The following is a 20,530-nucleotide window of genomic DNA, read 5'->3' on the forward strand; positions in this document are numbered from 1 at the left end:
TTTTGGTATCACATTTGTGTGTACAGAGCATTACTGAAACTCTAGAGATTTCTTTCACAGAACCATCTTTTGTGATCTTACCTTTATAAAAAATAGTGCCCATAAATATTAATGTTGCATGTTTCTTCAGGGACAGGGTAGACAGATCTGCCTGGTAAATATTAGATTAAAAAAAAAACCTTGCCATTACCTAAAATAATCAGTTACAATAATTCATGTATGTTATGGCATCTGTAAGCAATCACATAGCAAAAGACGTATAGATGTTGTTGAAACGTACAGGTTAATCTATCATGAAGGCTGCATCCTTCTTTTCTCGATGTGTATTACCATGCTAACAAGAATGAGGGGCTACCTGAAGTTTCTTCTTACCCTGGGCATCCATCTTGGAAATAAATCTCAGTGAATAGGACAGCGAGGGATGGAATTCTGCTTATTCTTACTGGGAATATGGGTTTTTTTTTTTAATTTCTCCTTTCACTGCTCAAGCAGTTCCCATCAGATTGAAATTTTTGTATTTTATAAAGGAAGGGAATCTGAAACAATTGAATGTTAGTACATGAATATATTTAAAGTGATAAACTTCAAGAGAGGTTCAACCATCATTCACGAAAACATGAATTCTCAAACATTAAATATAAAAAGTGGTGGGGGGGTGAGATGAAAAGAAAACGAACTGCCTGGTGAGTTACCAGCTTGTTTAAAAGCACAGTATCCCTAGCAGAGGGTGACTGCTGACATCAGAAAATATGAGTCATGGGGAGACAAGTGGAAAGGAGAAATGATTACATTGTGGATTGATGTGTGTGGGGAGGGACAGAAATTATTTAACCTTCTCTTCCCCACAACAATTACCGTTGTCAAGGAACTTGTTCAAGTTATGTGTTCCAGCGGCTTGAGCTGTGCAAAGTTGTCCCTACTCAGTGACAAGCTGGCCAGAATCACTTGGAAGATCTGCCTGGGTTAATGCAGTCACTGCTAATTATTGTATTCTCATCTGGAGACTTTGTGAACCAGATCAAGGTCTCTATTAAAAGCAAGAGAAGGAAGGAGGGGGAAAAAACCCCTAAGACAGTGTGCAGTCTGGAAAGAACACCTCTTGCATTCAGTAGTCGATCCCAGGAAAGCTGGATCCCATTCAGATCTCAACTGCTATGGACTCAGATGCACCTGGAGAACTCTCTCCTGGTCCACAGCTTTCTTCTTGTCCTATGGTTGGGCTAGCTAGTTGAAGACGATGGGTATGTCCTGAAACTTATCATATGGTCAGAGCAGTCTCTGTTCCAGACTGAGATAAGAAGGGAAAAACTTGGGAGTTCAGTCTACTTAGGGAGCCTAGTCAAGTGTTAGCATGTTGGTTGAATCAAGCCATCATCTTTCCGCATCATAGTTTGTTTTGGCAGTTTGGCTTAGTGGTTAAAGTCCTGGCCTACAAACCAAGAGACTGGAAGTTCTCCATTAGTCCTGAATGAAAGCTGGCTAGGTAACTTTGGGCCCATTACTCTCAGCCCAACCTATCTCACAGGGTTGGTGTGAAAAAACTAGAAGGAGGGGGGAGTATTAGGTATATTTACTACCTTGAATTACTTAGGAAGTAATAAAGGCAGAATAAAAATATAATAAGTAAATCACATGTCACATGACAAGCCATCTGCTGCCCTGAACTCTGTTGGAGAAAAAATAGAAAACAATCGTGTTAAGGCACTAGTGGATATTAAATATGAACACTGTGTGGGTTGGTTAAACAGGGATGCATTTTAAATGCCACTGAATCAAGGATGTGTCTTTTGAACAATATTAATCTGTTATTTTATTATCATTTTAATCTGTTATTTTTTTTTAAATAAAACCCTTGAATCTCAATAAGTCTCAGGAAAAAAAATCAGTTTCAAAAATTTTATTTTTACATTTTACATCCAGAGACCGGATAGATCCAAATTGTACAAGTCCTATATTCTAAAGATGGCCATAAACACAAAACAGTAGGATTTATTCTGGCAGCATTGAAACCTAATACAGAAGTGCGGATTCCTGAAGCCTTTAAAATTAAAATTCACAGTGAATAATATGGAATCCCTCATTCTTATCATTATGGAACTTACTTAACCTAGAATGCAGAAAATTCTGCTTTGTGTAGGTGGTACAGAAGAAATTACCTTTCATACATGGCTGAGTCAGTAGCCATCTTACTTTAACATGTCAGTTCCTTTTTCAGGAAGGAAGCCAGCCAAGTTCTCCTCACAATAGGTCTCTAGGTCTCTTCAGTAACAAATTTCATCTCCGCGTTATGAGAGCCTGAATGCATGCCATTGTCCCGTACACGCTGGCGGAAGAGGAAGGGGAAGGCCTTCTTGAAGGATTTGCGGAAACTGTCTCCCATGAAAGCATAAACAATAGGGTTGAGGGAAGAGTTAGCATATGACATGCAATTAGCCCATGTCTTAATCTTATAGGTTTCATAGTTTGCCTGGAAATGGAGATAGAAGCCCTGAAAAAGCAGGTAGAACTGGATAGGACCCCAGCAAATGGCAAAAAGAAGGACAATCACTACAACCATCTTGGAAATCTTAGCTCGCATGGCAGCTGAGCGTTCAGAGAGATGTTGCACTTGCTGGAAATGAACAGAAAACACACATGAACAGTGTTTAGGTAGTGTGCACCAGTTGAGCAGCCAGATCAATTGCCTAGTTTAGCGGGGCCAGGGGGAGACCTACTGGTTTCAGATTCAAGAGGAAGACAATTGCAATTTTAGACAGTCATTTTAATATATATTTATTTTACTTGTAAGCTGCCCAGAGTCACTTTGCAGAGTGAGGTGGGTGGCATATAAATTGAATAAATACGTAAAATAAAGTATCCCAAGTTTTTAGAATATGTATCTTTGGAGAAATATTTTCCAAAGAAAGGTAAAATGATGGAATCTCAGTGAAATGCAAGGAATTCAGCAAGCCTTTCAGAGCTATTTTGATACTCTGCGCATGCTGGATACTCTAAACTCAGACCAGATTTTTGGCAATGTACAAAGTTTTTGGAAGAGGCTTGCCAATACCATTTTGCTAGGTTGATCTGACCCAGATCAACCCATTTGGATTTTGCAATTCTAGAGCAGGACTAGAATTCATGGTCTCCCGGTTTATAATCCAACACCTTTAACCAGTATGCCAATCTGGCTATCTTTTGCTGGAGCAGGTGGTGATGGTATTATTTGCCTATCCTTACATTGACAGTCCCTCTACTTATCATCTTATGTTCACCTTTTCTTCCATTTTCCCAATCATTGCAATTTTTTTCTTCCTGAATTTTCCCATAAGTTTAGAGACCTTTGAGGAGGGGAGATCAACTGAGTAATTTAAATTTAATTTAATTTAATTCAATTCACTTCTTGGGTAAAAATGATTGGGAATAAAACAAACAAAGCATAGCTTAATTTTTTGTGCTCCATAACTGATAGAGAATTTGAGAATTCAGAACACATAGGAATTCAAATTTCTTGGTGAAAGATATTATATAAACAGTTGAAGAAGACAAAATGAGAAATGATGAACCCAAATATTGTATGCCAAGTAAGATACATTTTCAGATAAGATTTCAGCAATATAGGAGCATACAAAAATATGTCTGTTTTGCCAGGTATTTTAAACTGATAATGAAATGAAATGAAATAAGAAAAAAAAGTGTTGGTTTATCAAATTTTTATCCTGCCCATCATACTTGCATGACTCTAGGTATTTATAAACAAAACAATAAAATCATAAAGTCATTGCTTATTGTACCCTATGACTATTATTAAGTGTTGCACCTTACGATTCTTGACTCTTGACGAATGTATCTTTTTTTATGTACACTGAGAGCATTTGCACCAAGACAAATTCCTTGTGTGTCCAATCACACTTGGCCAATAAAGAATTCTATTCTATTCTATATAAAAGCCATAGTTAAAACATAATTAAAAATCATATTAAACCAAAAAATTTTTTAAAACAACAACAACTGCAGAGTTAAAAGACAGAAGGAGCACCTTCAACCCCCAACCACCCCCAGGGTTGCACAACACTCTTAGATCCCCTGACCAGTTGATAGAACTAAGTTTTAATGCTCTTCTAGAAGACCAGGATTGTGGGGACCAGCTACTGGGGCAAGATGTTCCATAGGGTAGGGACAACAGCAGGGAAAACTCTCTTTCTAGACCAGCCAAAGTTCTTTAACCAATGGGATTATATTTCATTAAATATTATTTTATTCTTAATTAAAATTAATATATTTGTTATTATAAATGAAGGCATGATTTATTAGGCATTTATAAGTCACAACAAACCTGTTTATGATTCCTCAGGCTCCTAGTTGACCTTAAGGTTAATTATGTGCAAAGTAGCTTCATTAGCAAAATATGCTGCATGAACGAAGAAAATGATTTCAACTCTTGCCAAAATTTATTACGGCATGGAATTTATTCTGGTGACACCTAAGCAATGTATGGAACAGAACAGGCTTTTAAAAGTTTTCTTGCAGATTTTTTTCTTTTTAACATTTGTTTAAATTACCTGAACTGGGACTTTGTTCTTGCACATACAGGAGACTGCAGGAGCTATTTTAAAAAAATCTAACAACAGAAGTACAGTTTCTTTCTACTCTCTTACCTGGTAATCATGGTCTACTGGTTCAACCACTGGACGTCCAATGCGCTTGAGCATGATGGTGTAGCAGAAGCAAATAGTGAGAAGAGGCAATAGATAAACACCCAGGAAAGTGTAGAGGATAAAACTGCGCTCCTGGTTCTTGCTTGTGAAAGCTTCAATGCAGTAAGTACGTAAACCATACCAGTAGCCATTTTCAGTACGGTGATAGATAGCCATGGGCAAGGAGAGAATGAAGGAACCTAGAGGTCATAGACACAGAACTCACAATCCTTGGATTTAAAAAAACAAGCTCTACAGAGACTTGAGGAAAACTAGGATACTGATAATAACCCTCTTATTTTCCTTGGTGACCTCAATCTACCTCTTATAAATTGGACCCTAAACGAATGTTCATCCGAACCCATACATACAACCCTGTACAATGCTGTTACTACACAGGGACTGGATTAATTAGTAACTAACAACACTAGACTCAACAACTGCCTTGACCTCATCTTCTGCAACAGCTCAAACTCAATTTATGGCCTACAAATACAAGAACTCTTTTCAAACAGTGACCACAATATGATTGACTTTTGTCTCAGTTTATGCCCTCACAAAAGAAGATCATAATGGAGACTTCCGGTGATGTCGCGGCATGGTGAGATAGGAGAACCTTGATCTACTCTCCTTCAGAGGTGAAGAAGAGACCCTGAAGCACAGGGCAAAAGAAGTCAGCCAGTTAGGCTGGCCTGAAGATGCAACGGAACAACTTTGAGAAGGAAGCGGAGAGATGAGATCGAATTTGTAGTCTGGGAAAGAGGTTGAAAGGAATCGGTGTTGGATTATAACTAATAGATAAATCTGAAAGGTAGTTGATACATGTGTGAAGTGCCGGAGCAGAAGGGGGAAAGTGGAAAGTGGCAGCAAGACTGAACTGTTTACCCATATCTCCGATAAAGTGGAAAATTGCTTTTAAAAAGGAAGGGGAAAGGAAAGGAAAGAAGAGTGACTATTGATGAGGAAAGTTTTGTATTTCCAGTCTTATGAATATACCACAGAGAATATTTTACAGCGGAGAAGAATTGTGAAACTTTGAAATTTTTGAAAGCGATCAGAGGAATGACAGTGCTATTCGTGGAGGCAGACATTGTGGCAGGGAGAGAGGAGTAAAGTGGCACAGGTTCCAGACTGAACTGAGAACTGAGAATAGAGACTCGAACTTATCTCTGGATATAATCGGATTACTAAGAAAACACTAGGAAAAAAGGAGATTGTAAATCCTCTCCTCATTGAGTGTTCATTTTGTTCTCTTTTTTCCCCCTCATAATTGATCGGAATGGTATAATCTCACTTTCTATTTACTTAAGGTATACATTTAATTAATAAGAAAACAAGATTGATTGGTTACTTTGAAATAGGTATTAAGTAAGTAATATTTAACCCCTTTGGAGTATATTTTATATCTCTCTTTTACTCATTACATATATTTGATTGACTATAGATTAATGACTTTAATATATTGATTAATATAAAGATCAGATAATTAATCAGATAATTAATTGTTCTTTCCCTCTCTTTCTCCTGCCCTCCTTATATTAAATACTGTGAAATATATATATATATATTATATAACTGGAAATTTAAATTCCTATTATATATTTAAGGTAATATTAATTGAAATATTGTAATTAATTTAAAGAAGTAATTGGGGTTATAACACTGTTATATAAACATAGTTGAATGATTTTTTGACCTGCTAGATGATTTAAGAAATGATGGTTTATTGAATTTATTAATACTAGATACAATATTAACAGAATGTGAAGTGAACAATCAGGGTAATAACTAGTAAAGTGGACTGGAAAGTTTGAAAATATAATTAATTAACTGATAAGAATCTCCTCGCCTAATGGTGTTAAGGAATTAAATCAAGCAGATAAATAGTAATATAAAAGCTTAAGAGAATTGAGAAAATTGAACTGTTAAACATAGATAAAATTGATGGTAGTAGGCAATACAACTTGGGAGAATATAGCTAGGATAGTGGAGAAACAACAAAGAATTATTGAAGATATGACCAGCACATCTACCACCATTACTAAAGTAGGAAGAAAACTGACACCAGCAGTAACACCATCCACTCCCACAGCAACATCAACCCAAAAACGACTGAAGGGATGTTGGCACCAGAAAAATCTACAGCTCAAACCAGTACACAATCGGTCCAAACTACACTATTAACTATTCAAAGCATGATGTTGACATTGCAGGAATCGATGTCCAAAAACCATACGGAAAGCAAAGCAGAAAGAGAAATAATAAAAGAAGAATTTAAAAATGAGTTAGGGGAAATGAGAAGTGAAGTCAAAAATTTAGATGGAAAGATAGGCCAGATTCAAGAATTGATTAAAATAAATGAAGAGAAGATTAAAGTGAATCAAACAGAAAAGAAGTTAGAAGGCATGGAACAAACAATTAAGGAGCAAAATAAAGAGACCAATGAGATCCTGACTCAGGTTGAGGTGGACAAGGCCTCCTATTATCTTGGATTCCAGAACGTGGAGGAAGAGGGGGGAGAGAATTTACTGTTGGTGATGGCAGAGATGTTGGCGGAGCTTCTGAACAGAGATAGGGATGAGATGGTGAATGAGCTGGATGACGTATACAGAGTATACACAAGCTACGCAAGACGGCATAGATTCCCCACAGAAGTGCATATTAGATTTGCAAGGAAGCAAGTGAAGGATATAATTTATAGAGTTATGAGAGATGAAGGAATAAAATATAAAGGTAGAAAGGTGATTGTTCTAAAACAGGTGCCGAGGAGAATTCATGAACAAAGGAAAGACTATCGATTTCTCATGAATTATTTAAACAAAAAATATATATCTTTCAGATGGATTACCCCAGAGGGTATACTAACAATATGGAAGAATAAAAGGGTGAGAATAGATAACCTAACCAAAGCTCAAGAATTCTTCAACCAAATAGGAGGAACAGAGGAAGAACTGAGCAGCAGAGTTGATCATGAAATTCCAACCCAAGAAGAGCTACAATCCAGAAGCAGGGGGAGGGAGAAGGGGAAGGAGAGGGAAGGAGATGAAGAGACGTTGGGAAGAGAAGAAATAGGAGTGAGAATGAGAAGTCAAACGATGGGTAAAAATGCTAGAAGTGGTAATACAAAATAAAAAGACATTATTGGTGGGATATATGCCCCTAACTAAAACCAAAGGGAATTTTACAAAAACCTATATGAAAAATTAATAGAATTTGGAAACCCAAGAATTTGTATAGTAGGAGACTATAATGCAATAACAGATAATAGACAAGATTATGCATATGAACAAAGACAATTTAAGAAATGGAATACATTGCTTAAGAAATTTATAGAGATGGTCAAAGAATTAGAATGAGTGGATGCATGGAGAAAAAGGAACTCAGGAATATCACAGTTCACTTTCTACTCCAGGCCACATAAATCATGGTCCAGGATAGACATGGCCTGGGTAAATAGTGAGAGATTATAAAGAGATTCAGGACATAAAAATTTTGGTTAACACATGGGCAGACCACAACCCCATACAGATAGTATGGAAAAATAGTCATTATAAAAAAAAGTAGATGGACACTTAATTCCCAAGTACTTAAAGAGAAAGAATATATTCAAAAAGTTAAGGAAGAATTGATTAGTTTTTTCAAATTTAATAAAAAACAGGATACCTCATTGCAGAACCTATGGGATACAATGAAGGTATACTTAAGGGGAATATCGATAGCTTATATAGCAAATAAAAACAAGGAAAGAGAGAGGAAGTGGAAAGCCCTAACAAAAAGGATAGAGAAATTGGAAAATAAGCAAATGGAAACCCCGGGAGATAAGTATATCAGAAATGAACTAGCATTAGTTAAACATGGGATGAACATTTTAGATCAAGAAGAACTAATTAAAAAATTATTATATACAAAACAAAATTATTTTGAACATGCAAAAAAACCCGAAAGGTGGCTGGCATATAAATTAAGAAAAGAAAATCAGAAAAGAATGATATACCAATTACAGGATAAAAATGGAATAATAGAGACAGATCAGGAGGAAAAAAAAAAAGGAAATTGTAAGAGAGTACTTTGAAGATCTTTACAAACAAGAAGCAGTTGACTTAAATAAAATAGAAGAATATTTGAAAGAAGGAACTCTCTATCCAATATCAGAGGACAAAAAAGAGATGTTGAATAAAGAATTAACTTTAGATGAGCTAAAGGTGGTGATTCAAAAACAAAAAAGAAATAAAATGCCAGGCCCAGATGGGTTACCAAATGGGCTATGCAAAGAAATAGGTAATATATTAGAGATAATTTATTAGAGGTTTGCAATGGGGTATTACTGGATGCTAAAATACCAGAATCTTGGAAGGAAGCATACATAACATTGATTGCAAAAGATTTCCAAATTATGTAATTATTTATTAGAATATGAAATGGCCGAGAAAATTGTGAAAGGTCCCATGTTGGCTTGGGAAAAAAACTTTGGTTATAGTATTGATTTGGATGCCTGGGAAGAAATCTGGCAGAAAAACCTGACACGAACCAAATCAGTATCACACAAGGAGAATTTATACAAAATGATGTAAAGATGGCATCTTGCGCCCTCTAGATTAGCCAAAATATTTCTGACAGTCAATCCTTGCTGTTGGAATTGTAAAGGGAAATTTGGTACATACTTTCATTCATGGTGGACTTGTCCTGAGATAAAGAAATATTGGCTAAAAATAAAAACGTGGATAGAAGAAATTATAGAGAGTGGGCTGGAGTGGAAACCAGAATTATTTTTGTTGGGAATGATCAAAGGGGACTACTCTGCTAAAGTAAAATATCTGACCATCCATTTATTAACTGCGGCATGTATCTCACTAGCACAATATTGGAAAAATCCAAATGTACCACTGATATACGTTGTAATTCAGAAAATATATGAATGTGCCCAACTGGAGAGGCTTATGCTTAAAATTAATGGGAAGGAGAATACAATTACCGGATATAGGATAAATGGCATAAGTGGATAGACAATAAAAGGGGAAACATATAAATGAACCTAAGATACAAATTATATCCAGCGGTTTATAATATACTGTATTAAGTACATAAAAACAATTAAAGGTTTTAAACCTTCTTTTCTCTGTTACTACTATTATTAGTATTGGACATTTATAATATTTTTTGTGTTTATTAGTTAAAAAACATGAATGTATTCGTAATAGAGGAGTAGTTGTAAGCCAACGTGAAAATAAATGGAGTATATTGTGAATTATTTAGCGCTTGGGGTGTGATAATGTGTGAATATGTGACTAGTACTAGCCAATAATGATTTTTAGGACGTACCAAATTCAACAACAAATGTAAAAAATTATGTGTTATTGTTGTTTCTGTATTTTTGAAATTGTACGTTTTTAAATTTGTAAATAAAATTGTTTTTAAAACTTAAAAAAAAGAAGATCATAATGATGGATCTCGAAAATACAATTTCAAAATGCCAACTATGATCTCATAGATGCCGACCTATCATCTCTTGATTGGCACATTCTGTTCTCTAACTGTAATACTACAGAAGACCATTATAATGCATTCTTACTTGAACTTGAAAGAGTCATTAAACTATGTGTACCATTAGTTACCCCCTAAAAACAACAACAAAAAACAAACAAATTACCCATAACAATAAGGAAACTTCAATTTAAAAAAATCACTATGGCATAAAAACAAAACTAGCTACGTAGCAAACTTTAAAAACTGATACAACACCTTATGCCAACAGGTAAAGGTAGAATGCACAAATTTTACTGCAAGCAGGAGGAAAACCTCCTACGCACAAAATCTACCCGCACCTTGTACAATTTTGTAAACACCAAACTTAAAGACTCAAGAACCATCTCACCTCTAAAAGGACCAAATGGAAAAGACTGCAGCGACAAAGCTGTTAAGGCTAACCTCTTCAACACACTTTTCAGCTCAGTCTTTGTAAACAGCAATGGCTCATGCCCAACATTTCTTAGTCATACCACAACTAACTGCAATGATTTACTACATATTGACTTTAGAAAAGATAACATAGAAAAACCACAAAACCAAAAACCTTCACTATCTATTGGCCCTGATGGATTATGTGCATACTTCTTTAAAAAGCTCTCCTCTGCCATAACAGAACATATAAGCATTATATATGATATATCATTCAGAACCAGCTCCTTATTGAACCTATGGTCCTTAGCTACAGTCATCCCTATCTTCAAAAAAGGTGAGCCCAGCCTGGTTGAAAACTGCAGACCAATCTCACTGTGTTGTGTCATGTGCAAAGTCATGGAATCAATCATTAACCCCCTCCACTTAGAGTCAATCAACCTACTCTCCCAAAAACAATTTGGTTTCAGGAAAAAAATGTCCTGAAACCTACAACTCCTACACTGCAAAAATATATGGAATACTGTACTTCACCAGGGTAAAGCAATAGATGCAATTTATATAGACTTCTGCAAAGCCTTTGATTCAGTGATACATGACAAACTACTGTTAAAACTAAACTCTTACAGCATTTCCGGATCCCTTTATAAGTGGATTACTGCATTCCTGTCAAACAGGCAACAAATAGTAAAAATCGGGAGCACTATATCTAACCCTACTCCAGTTAACAGCGGTGTCCCCTAAGGCAGTGTTCTAGGACCCACACTCTTTATACTCTATATAAATGACCTTTGCAATCACCTTATAAGCAACTGTGTCCTCTTTGCGGATGATGAAAAACTACTCAACACCACCGACAATGCTACTGTTCTTCAAAGTGACCTTGATTATGTGTCTGAATGGTCAAATGATTGGCAATTCCAAATCTCAACCAACAAATGCTCTGTCCTACACATTGGTAAAAAAAAAAACCACTACACCAAATACAAACTAGGTGGGTATGACCTAATTGATGACCCACACTTTGTCAAGGACTTAGGAGTACTCATACCTAATGACCTAAGCGCCAGAGCTCACTGTAACAGCATTGCCAAAAAGGCATTAAGAGTTGTAAATCTAATCTTACAAAGCTTCTCCTCTGGAAATATTGAATTGCTAACTAGGGCATACAAAACCTTTGCTAGACCAATACTCGAATACAGCTCATCTGTCTGGAATCTGCACTGAATATCAGACATTAATACACTTGAGTGAGTCCAGAACTATTTCACGAGAAGAGTACTACACTCCTCTGCTCGCAACAGAATACCCTATATCACCAGACTTGAAATTTTGGGCTTGGACAATCTTGAACTATGCCGCCTATGGTTGGACTTAAGCGTAGTACATAAAATTATCTGCTACAATGTCCTATCAGTCAATGACTACTTCAGCTTCAACCACAACAATACAAGAGCACACAACAGATACAAACTCAATGTTAACCGCTCCAAACTTGATTGCAGAAAGTATGACTTCAGCAACAGAGTGGTCAATGCCTGGAATGCACTACCTGACTCAGTTGTTACATCCTCAAACCCCCACTCCTTTAACCTCAAACTATCCACTATTGATCTCACCCTATTCCTAAGAGGTCTGTAAGGGGCATGCATAAGTGCGCCATCATGCCTCCTGTCCTTGTCCCATTGTCCCCATTTATTCGTACCTATTTCCTGTATTCTTACTCATGTTTATACTTATACTTATTATCTTGTAAGCAATTAACAAATAAAATAAATAAATCATCATATCTCTTGGAAAGGGGAATAGCAGATAGATGGATGGATGGATGGATAGTTGGATAGATGGAAAGATGGATGCATGGATATGTGGATAAGTATGGTTAGGGATCATATCTATTGGAAAGAGAAACAGCAGATGGATGGATGGATGGATGGATGGATGGATGGATGGATAGATAGATAAATATGGTTGCTGATTTACTAATAGAGATAAAGTTAGTCCCTGCAGTTTTCTTGGCAAGATTTAAGAAATAGTTTGTCATTGGATTCTTCCTAGGGTTGAGAGAAAGTGACTGGCTGGAGGTCACCCTGCTGGCTAAGTAGGCCTAGAACTCATAGTCCCCTGGTTTCTAGCCTGGTGCCTTAACCACTACACCACACTGTCTCTCCTTATAATATGTAATAGAGGTAAGGGAGAATATTTTTGAAAGTGGTGTTCAAAGCATTTATCAAACATAGCCCAGAGACAGAAGGATGAAAAGAGAGGAAACTGAAATATGACCCTGTTCAAAAACCCATCATTTAGAATGTTTAGCTTTGCCATGACTGTCAACGACTTGAAGTTTAAACAATCTAAAGTTAATGGTTACCAAAGATTATTTTAAGTTTAAACATAGTACTATTAGTTAAAGTAGTATTTATTACATTATTTTCATGTGGTAAAAGTTTGGGGATTGATTAAAAAAAAATCTGAAACTTCATGAAGAGGTTGATGAACTGAAAGGCTTGGAGACCTCTGATTTACAGGAAATTGTGGATAGTTCAGGGAAAGGTAAGTTCTAGATTCTGATGTCAAATGATTATGATTTATTAAATGTATATGCAGCCTGACTTGCAATGAGACTGGAAGATTAGTGGTTTGAACTGAAATAACAGCTTCAAAAGTTAGGATAATTGAGTTGTCTTGATTTTTATTCATGCTCCTTATTTTATACACCTGTATATTTCAAAGTAATAGTAACACTTTTTACATCCCCTTTCTTTCTGACCTCACTTCTTAATTAAATAAGCAACTCCAGAGATTATTGGGCTAATCCCAAGAAGGAAAGTCTGGATGTGTCAGGCATGGGTTTGGTCTCCCTTCCACTTCAAGCTACATAGTCTCTTCTTTTTTTTGCAGATAATATAAGTGCTCATAGATTTTGCAGATCCTCACTCACCAATCCAAATAGCAAAGCTGATGGACATGGCTACCTGGGGGGTTCGATAACGCAATGACTGCAGTGGGTACAGAGTAGCATAGCAGCGGTCCACACTCATAGCCATCAAAGTAATGCAGGTGGCCTGGACAGTCACCTGGTGAGAAGACAAAGCATGTGGTGAAGACACCGAAATCTAAATCCATCCTTCAGAACCTCCTTCCTTCCCCTTTTTAATGTGAGAACAGCACTATTTGCATTCACTGTGAATCGTTTATAGTCCCCGCAGATCTATAACAGCTTAGCAAAGGTGTTGGGAAAAAGTAAACAGCCTGTGGGTTGCCTGTCCTAGCATACAGCTATGTTTTTGGCACCATATACAGCCATTAACATTTATCCACTTCATACCATCCATTGTTCCTGTGGGGATTTAAAATAAAATTATAGATACGATAGATAATAAAATTATACTATAGATGATTCAAGCTCACCTGCTGTAAATAGTTGACAAATTTGCACATAAAGTCACCAAACACCCAGCTGGGCAAGGGATAGAGAGTGGCAGTGAAGGGAACACAGCACACTAAGAAGATGATGTCAGTGGTAGCCAAATTTGCTGTGAAAGACACAAAGTTGAGATCAGCTTTGGCATAAGGTTAGTTGAGACAAGTAACGTCAATCTCCTTCCCAGATTCAAGTCTTAAAAGTTCTGTCTAACACAAAGGATTCCTGTTTGTCTGGGACTCAAGAGAAAAAGTGCCGTAGAGATCACATGACTCCATACATCCCTCTTCCTGACTTCAATCGCTGTTGTTTCATGTTCTTCACTGGATTTTTGAACTGTGGTACTTCAGCCCACATTTTGGAGTCATCAGTGCCTTAATAGTCCAGAAGAAGAAAGGAACATCTCATTAAAGTATTCTTGCTGAATATATAGCCTAGAAAGTTTCCTTTAAACATTTATTTATTCTTGACTATTTCTTGCATCTTTATATTCATCTCCTTATCAACACCTACCTAAAGTCATTTTAGAAGTTCTGGGGTTAAGATAGTTGCCTTTTCCCTTTACGCACATAGCAAGTCTGTTGAGGTAATTCCCCGTTAGGAGAATGAGCACATACAGGGTGACGTATTTGAGAGGAGTGTTTGAATAATACACATACAGCACACAGACACACTGTACAGTAAATGTAGGTTTTTACTTCCAGAAACGTTAAGCAAAGTCCAAAATAAGCAATCCAAAGTCATTCACAAGTTAAATCAGTCAGTTTTCAATCCAGGGATAATCCAAATATCAAAGTCCAGTGTCAAAAAACAGTTCAGTAACAGACTTACATTAAATCCAGTAATATCAGTCAGTTAGAAGAAATGGAGGAACGGCAATACTTTCCAACAGAAGGAAACAGAGACTGACTCACACTCTCTTCTGAGACTAAGACTAAACAACCCAGGTTTCTGGCTCCATCTTATGGCCGTTTGAGAAACCACACCCAACTACAGTTTTGCATTTTCTTAAAGATACAGTTTTAAAATGTTTATCCTGGTTTATATATTTCTAACCCAAATACCCCAAGTGGATGAGGTCAGGATTGCATCTGTAGACTACCAGCTGATATAGGAAATACCATCCCACCCCCTCCAGTCAATTGGTATAGTCCTTCAGGACCATTCAGCTCTGAGCAATGAGAAAGTTCAAATCTTTCCAGCCAAACCTCCATTTGGATCAGCTTGAGTAGTCAGTGCCCAAGGGATTGGAAGGAGAAAGGGAATATAGAAAGAGTGCTCTTTTTCTGCTGCTTCATGGCATACATCTCCTTATCCAGTCACCTGCTTTCAGGCTGCTTTGGAATATGGATTACCCACTGTGAGCGGATGGGAAGAGAAGAAGAGGAAAATGGCTCTTGAGCTGCCAGATCACTTATCTCACAAAACTGATCTCCGGGGATGGAGACCTAGTGGGTTAAGAATCAGATCCCACCTTCTCCTGGCTTCTGATCTCCAAACTGGGACAAGTGGGAGGAGAAGAATGGTAATCAACTCTTTGCCATTTCTTCTTGCACTTTCTTTTGCCATTTTTTCTCATCCTAAAATAGGCTGCCATAGCTCATGCAAAACCAGGAGTGACTTTTGGCAGACAACTAAACCTCTTAAAGTTCACCTGATTCCCAGATTCAACCCTCAATCCAGAATGACTGGTTTCATTTCCCCCTGGCTGAAATATTTATTCAGAGTGGAAGGAGCAAAATTGGGGTGATCCAGTCAATCCTGTTCCCCTTTTTGCAGTAAACAAAGGCAGAAACACTTAGCAGCTCCCATGAGTGAGCAGCAGGGCAGCAAAATCTGTAATTGTAATTTTTTACCCATTGAAAGATTAAAGGATTATACTTGAAGTGGATGAGGAACCCAAAATACCGTATGGTGTTATTGCACCAGCAATTCCTACAAGTATCGTATTTAATGCAATGACATATAGATTAGAAGATCTGAGAATGTTTGATGTAAATCAGCTGAATTCAAGTCCTAATTTTAGAGAATGATTACATAAAAGAGGCAAATTATCTGAACTAAAATTACTCAAATTATCTGAAAGTGGACTGAGATTAACTCTAAAAGAGGAAGCATACAGCTTTTGTCTAGACTAAGTGTGCGTACCTTTTTCATAATGTGGAATTATTTACATAGAATGGCATGCATAATAATGCCAGATCAACTAGGGATATGATACAGAATACCTCACCTCTTCTGACGCATATGGTTGTCCAGCTTTGTGAGCTATAATAGACTAAGCCAAGGGTGAGGAACTTATGGCTCTCTGTGAAACATTGAATTTCTATTCCCATCAGCCCCAGCTGCTGTGGCTAACAATAATGAAAACTGGGAGTTATAGCACAGCCACCCCTGGAAGGCCACAAGTTTCTCAATATCTTATGAGGTCATATGAAAATGTGCCCAAGCTTGGGAATAAGCATTTTTTAACCTAGCTTCTCTGAACATGGTGTTAAATAGCTTTGAAATATTCACAATCTTAATACATTCAGAATACAGAATAACAGAGTTGGACAGGAACTCAGAGGTTTTCTAATCCAACCTCCTGCCTAAGCAGGAGATCTATACCATTCTGGACAAATGGATGTCCAATCTCTTCTTAAAAACCTTCAGTGTTGTAGCACCTGAAACTTGAAAACATGCAATGAGCAATATATTGGTTTACCTTAATTTTTGATTGGTATGTGTGTGTGTGTGTGTGTGTGTGTGTGTGTGTATTTTCTTAAGTTTTCACGGGTATTTATATGTATGGTATTAAGCTTTGTTTGGGTATTTTCCCACGTCATTATAGTTGTGCTTTTAAAGTTGTAGCGACATTTTGGCAGAATCTCATCTGCCATTATCAGGCTTCTGTATAGTGTTCATCAGACACAATACAGAAGCCTGATGATGGCAGGTGAGATTCTGCCAAAACGTTGCTACAACTTTAAAAGCACAACTATAACGATGTGGGAAAATACCCAAACAAAGCTGTATACACACACACACACACACACACACACAGAGTATATATAATATACAGTATATATAATATTATTCCTTTAAAGTTACAACACACTGTGGATTTTTACCTGGCAATTGCTGATGAACTTAAAGAGCAACACATCAGTGTAATCTGGAAATGCACTAAGGAATTAACGATTTTTTTTCTTTAAAGAAATATTTTAACCTTTTGTGAAATCATTAAATATAAACAAACACTTTATTTACAACTCGGAGTAAGTGGCAAGCAATATAATTCCTGTTTCAAATATTACAAGTTAATTTAATGCCTTAGAAATGCCAACTTCCCTGTACATGATTGATTGTAATGTTACAAGCAACTGGTGTTATCAGTGGGAATTTATATGGTCCTAAATGTTCATTTAAATAGTCTTGATGAAAGTTGACTGGATGGAGCGAGAACCTAGGTCTAAAACCCTGTCAGGTTCTAAGGTTCTAGGATTTAGGTTCTAGGCTCCAGCTAAGGCAGAACATCCAACACAAGTGCCAGAAGAATGTTTCTTTTCCCCCCTCACTTGACAATACACCGAAGAAAGCATGTTAGCTGACTCTGCCCGCCTTGGAACCAGTTGGGTTCCAGGTGAGTTCTGCTCCTACTGAGTGGGGACACAGGATTCACTCACCAATGTAGAAGTTTGTGGCTGTGCGCATCTGACGATGCTTGCTGATGACATAGATGACCAGGCCGTTCCCCACCAGACCCAGCAACATGATGAGGGCGTAAAAGAGCGGCACGAGCCAAGCATCGGTCAGAAACGGGGGCGAGGTCTCCTCTCCGCTGTGGTTAAAGATCCAGAACTGCGTCCCGAGCTGGAAGGTGCCTGCTGCTTTCTTGGGCTTGGTGCTGGTGGGGTCACTCTGCCAGGTGGCGGTGGGCTCGCCCATCCAGTTGCCCCAGGAAGCCTCGGAAGGCAGGGGCTCCGTAGCCATACGGAGGGGCAGCGGAGGGGCAGCGGAGGGGCAGCTCCACAGTGGAGCAACCCTGCTTCCAACAACACGGGGCTGCGAGATAACTCCGTTTCAGGAAACGGAGCAGGACCGGGCAGGAGGGAGCCGAGGCACGCAGCCCCTTCCTCCTTCGGCAACTGAAAAGCCTCAGTCTCTTCTTAGCGGAAGAGGTGCACGATGCGTCTAGCGGTCCCACCACTAAGGCAACCGGCTGCCCAAAGTAGGGACGGGGAGCCTGCCCTCCCCTTGTACAGTTCAGGACCCGGTCCGCAAAGGCCGTCTCCCCCGTGGTTTCTGGCGCCTCCCCGCTCGCTACTGCAGCCGCCGCCGCCGCCTCGCCAATCGCCAGAGTTAAGCTTGCGGGCGCAAGGAGAGGAGAAGCGCATCTTTCCAGGACCGCGGGTGCTCTCCGCGCCGAGCCTGCTGGACTCCGCGGGACTCTTGCCGTAGTCCGCCCAAGCGCAGCATCCCGGAGTTTTCTAAGAGGCTCCGGCGGCTGAACTTAAGGAAGGGAAGAGCGGCGGGAAGAGCGGCTTCGATAGGCTCCCGAGGACGCTGGCGCAAGCGGCGGAATAGGTAGAAGAGGTTCTTCGCTTGAAGACCGTCTGCCTGGCGGTAGCCCCGAAGAAGAAGGAAGGGTCCACGGAAAGCCGAGTTAGCAGGAAAAATAAACTGCCCCTCTGCAAGTTTCCCCGATTTGTGTGTGGGTGTGTGTTGGGGGGAGTGTCCCCTGGAGTTCTGCTGATTCAGTCCTACAGAGGAATTATTGAGTCTGTCATCTGCACCTTTAAAATTGTTTGGTTTGGTTCTGTAACCCAACAGGAAAGGCGCAGACTTCAGAGAGTAATTAGGACTGCAGAAAAAACAATTACTACCAACCTGCCTTCCATCGAGGATCTATATACTGCACGAGACAAAAAGAGGGCTGTGAAAATATTTACAGACCCCTCACACCCCCGAACATAAACTGTTTGAACTCCTTCCCTCAAAACGACACTATAGAGCACTGCACACCAGAACAACTAGACACAAGAACAGTTTTTCCCCAAAAGCCATCACTCTGCTAAACAAATAATTCCTTCAACACTGTCCAACTATTTACAAAGTCTGCAATACTATTACTATTAATCTTTTCATCTCTCCTTATCACCCATCCCTCCCACTTGTGACTGTATGACTGTAACTTTGTCGCTTGTATCCTTACGATTTATACTGACTGTTTCCTAGTATGATTTGATTGCTTATTTGTACCCTATGACTGTCATTAAGTGTTGTACCTTGTGATTCTTGACGAATGTATCTTTTCCTTTTATGTACACTGAGAGCACATGCACCAAGACAAATTCCTTGTGTGTCCAATCACACTTGACCAATAAAGAATTCATTCATTCATTCATTCATTCGTAGAGGAGAGCAGGAGGACCCAAGGCTTGAGGGTGACTTGCCTCAGTGGATGGGGGTCTCACTTACTTGGGATGAGCAAGGCCACTCAAACTCTCCACTCCCCTTGTCATTTGCCATTGGCCAGGCTCACTGGGGATCCTGGGAACTGTAGTTCAAGAAACATTTTGGAGGGCTGCAGGTGGTCCAGACGATGTAAAACTTTGGTCCAACTGTAGCTAAAGAACTAGCAGTTATGATTTCACATTGCTGTCTATAGAGTAATAATAGTGCTATCAAATATCTGTCAGGCTACCCCACCTCCTTTATAGGAATGATCTGAAGCTGTATAGAAAAACACCACCTGAAATAGGATCACTGCTCAACCTAGCCCATATATACAGCCAAGATACTGCAATAGGGTTTGGACAAATATGGCACTCTTACCATTGATGGGGGAAAAATAATGAACATTGACAGTATCAAGATGCCCTATGGAAATAATATCATGAATCTGGAGCAAGAAGATAGTTACAAAATTTCTGAGCATCCTTGAAGCTGACAACATCAAGCATATTAAAGTCAAGAAGAAAACTAAAAGTGAATATAGCATGAAAGAGAAGAACTTAAAATCTAGACTCAGTGGAGGGAATGCCATTAACCCCTGGGCAATTCCAGAAATTAGATATGCACAGCTGGAATAGTGAATTGGACTCAAGTAGAACTAAAATCCCTGGACAGGAAGATCAGAAACATAATGACAATGAATCAAGTCTTTTATCCAAAAGCAATGTTGACAAACTTTAGTGGAGCCAGTTTGGCCTACTGGTTAAGGCACCAGGCTAGAAACAAGGAGGCCACAACTTCTTGGCCAATCTTTGGCATTGAAAGCTGGCTGGGTGACTTTGGACCAGTCTCTTTCCCTCTCTCCCTCTCTCCCCTCTCTCTCACACACACATCAGGCTTGGGCAACAAAAGAGTCAGTCAATTTCTGTCTTGACCAATGGATCAGTACTTGGTTGACTTGCAAAAGGGCAGACTCTGTATTTGTGGGAAAATGCTAGGAGGAGAAATTGGGGATGTATTTTCAACAAAGCAACAACGTTTTATTGCACTTGCATTGCTGTGGGTAGAACATGTACTTTGTAAGCAAACAGAATTA

The 20,530-nt window shown here is 38.6% G+C and overlaps 2 protein-coding genes across 2 annotated transcripts; one reads left to right on the plus strand and one right to left on the minus strand.

Annotated features, from left to right (window-relative positions):
• Nucleotides 1–2,106: 2,106 nt before the first annotated feature.
• Nucleotides 2,107–18,093, minus strand: LOC113433472 (G protein-coupled receptor 54-like). The gene is made up of 5 exons (XM_026696085.2): nucleotides 17,664–18,093; nucleotides 13,983–14,107; nucleotides 13,513–13,648; nucleotides 4,638–4,876; nucleotides 2,107–2,611 (listed from the first exon to the last, which is right to left on the minus strand). Exons 1-5 carry the CDS (start codon nucleotides 17,968–17,970, stop codon nucleotides 2,252–2,254), a joined length of 1,167 nt encoding a protein of 388 aa, XP_026551870.2. The 5' UTR covers nucleotides 17,971–18,093; the 3' UTR covers nucleotides 2,107–2,251.
• On the plus strand, nucleotides 7,082–12,212 carry LOC148126972 (uncharacterized). Its single transcript, XM_087927678.1, is given in 2 exon segments — nucleotides 7,082–7,311; nucleotides 11,381–12,212. Coding segments are annotated over 2 exon segments (1,062 nt in total).
• Nucleotides 18,094–20,530: the final 2,437 nt, after the last annotated feature.

Source organism: Pseudonaja textilis, chromosome 2, assembly GCF_049901715.1.
Source record: "Pseudonaja textilis isolate UNSWEBS1 chromosome 2, rPseTex1.2, whole genome shotgun sequence".
Taxonomy (NCBI): Eukaryota; Metazoa; Chordata; class Lepidosauria; order Squamata; family Elapidae; genus Pseudonaja; species Pseudonaja textilis.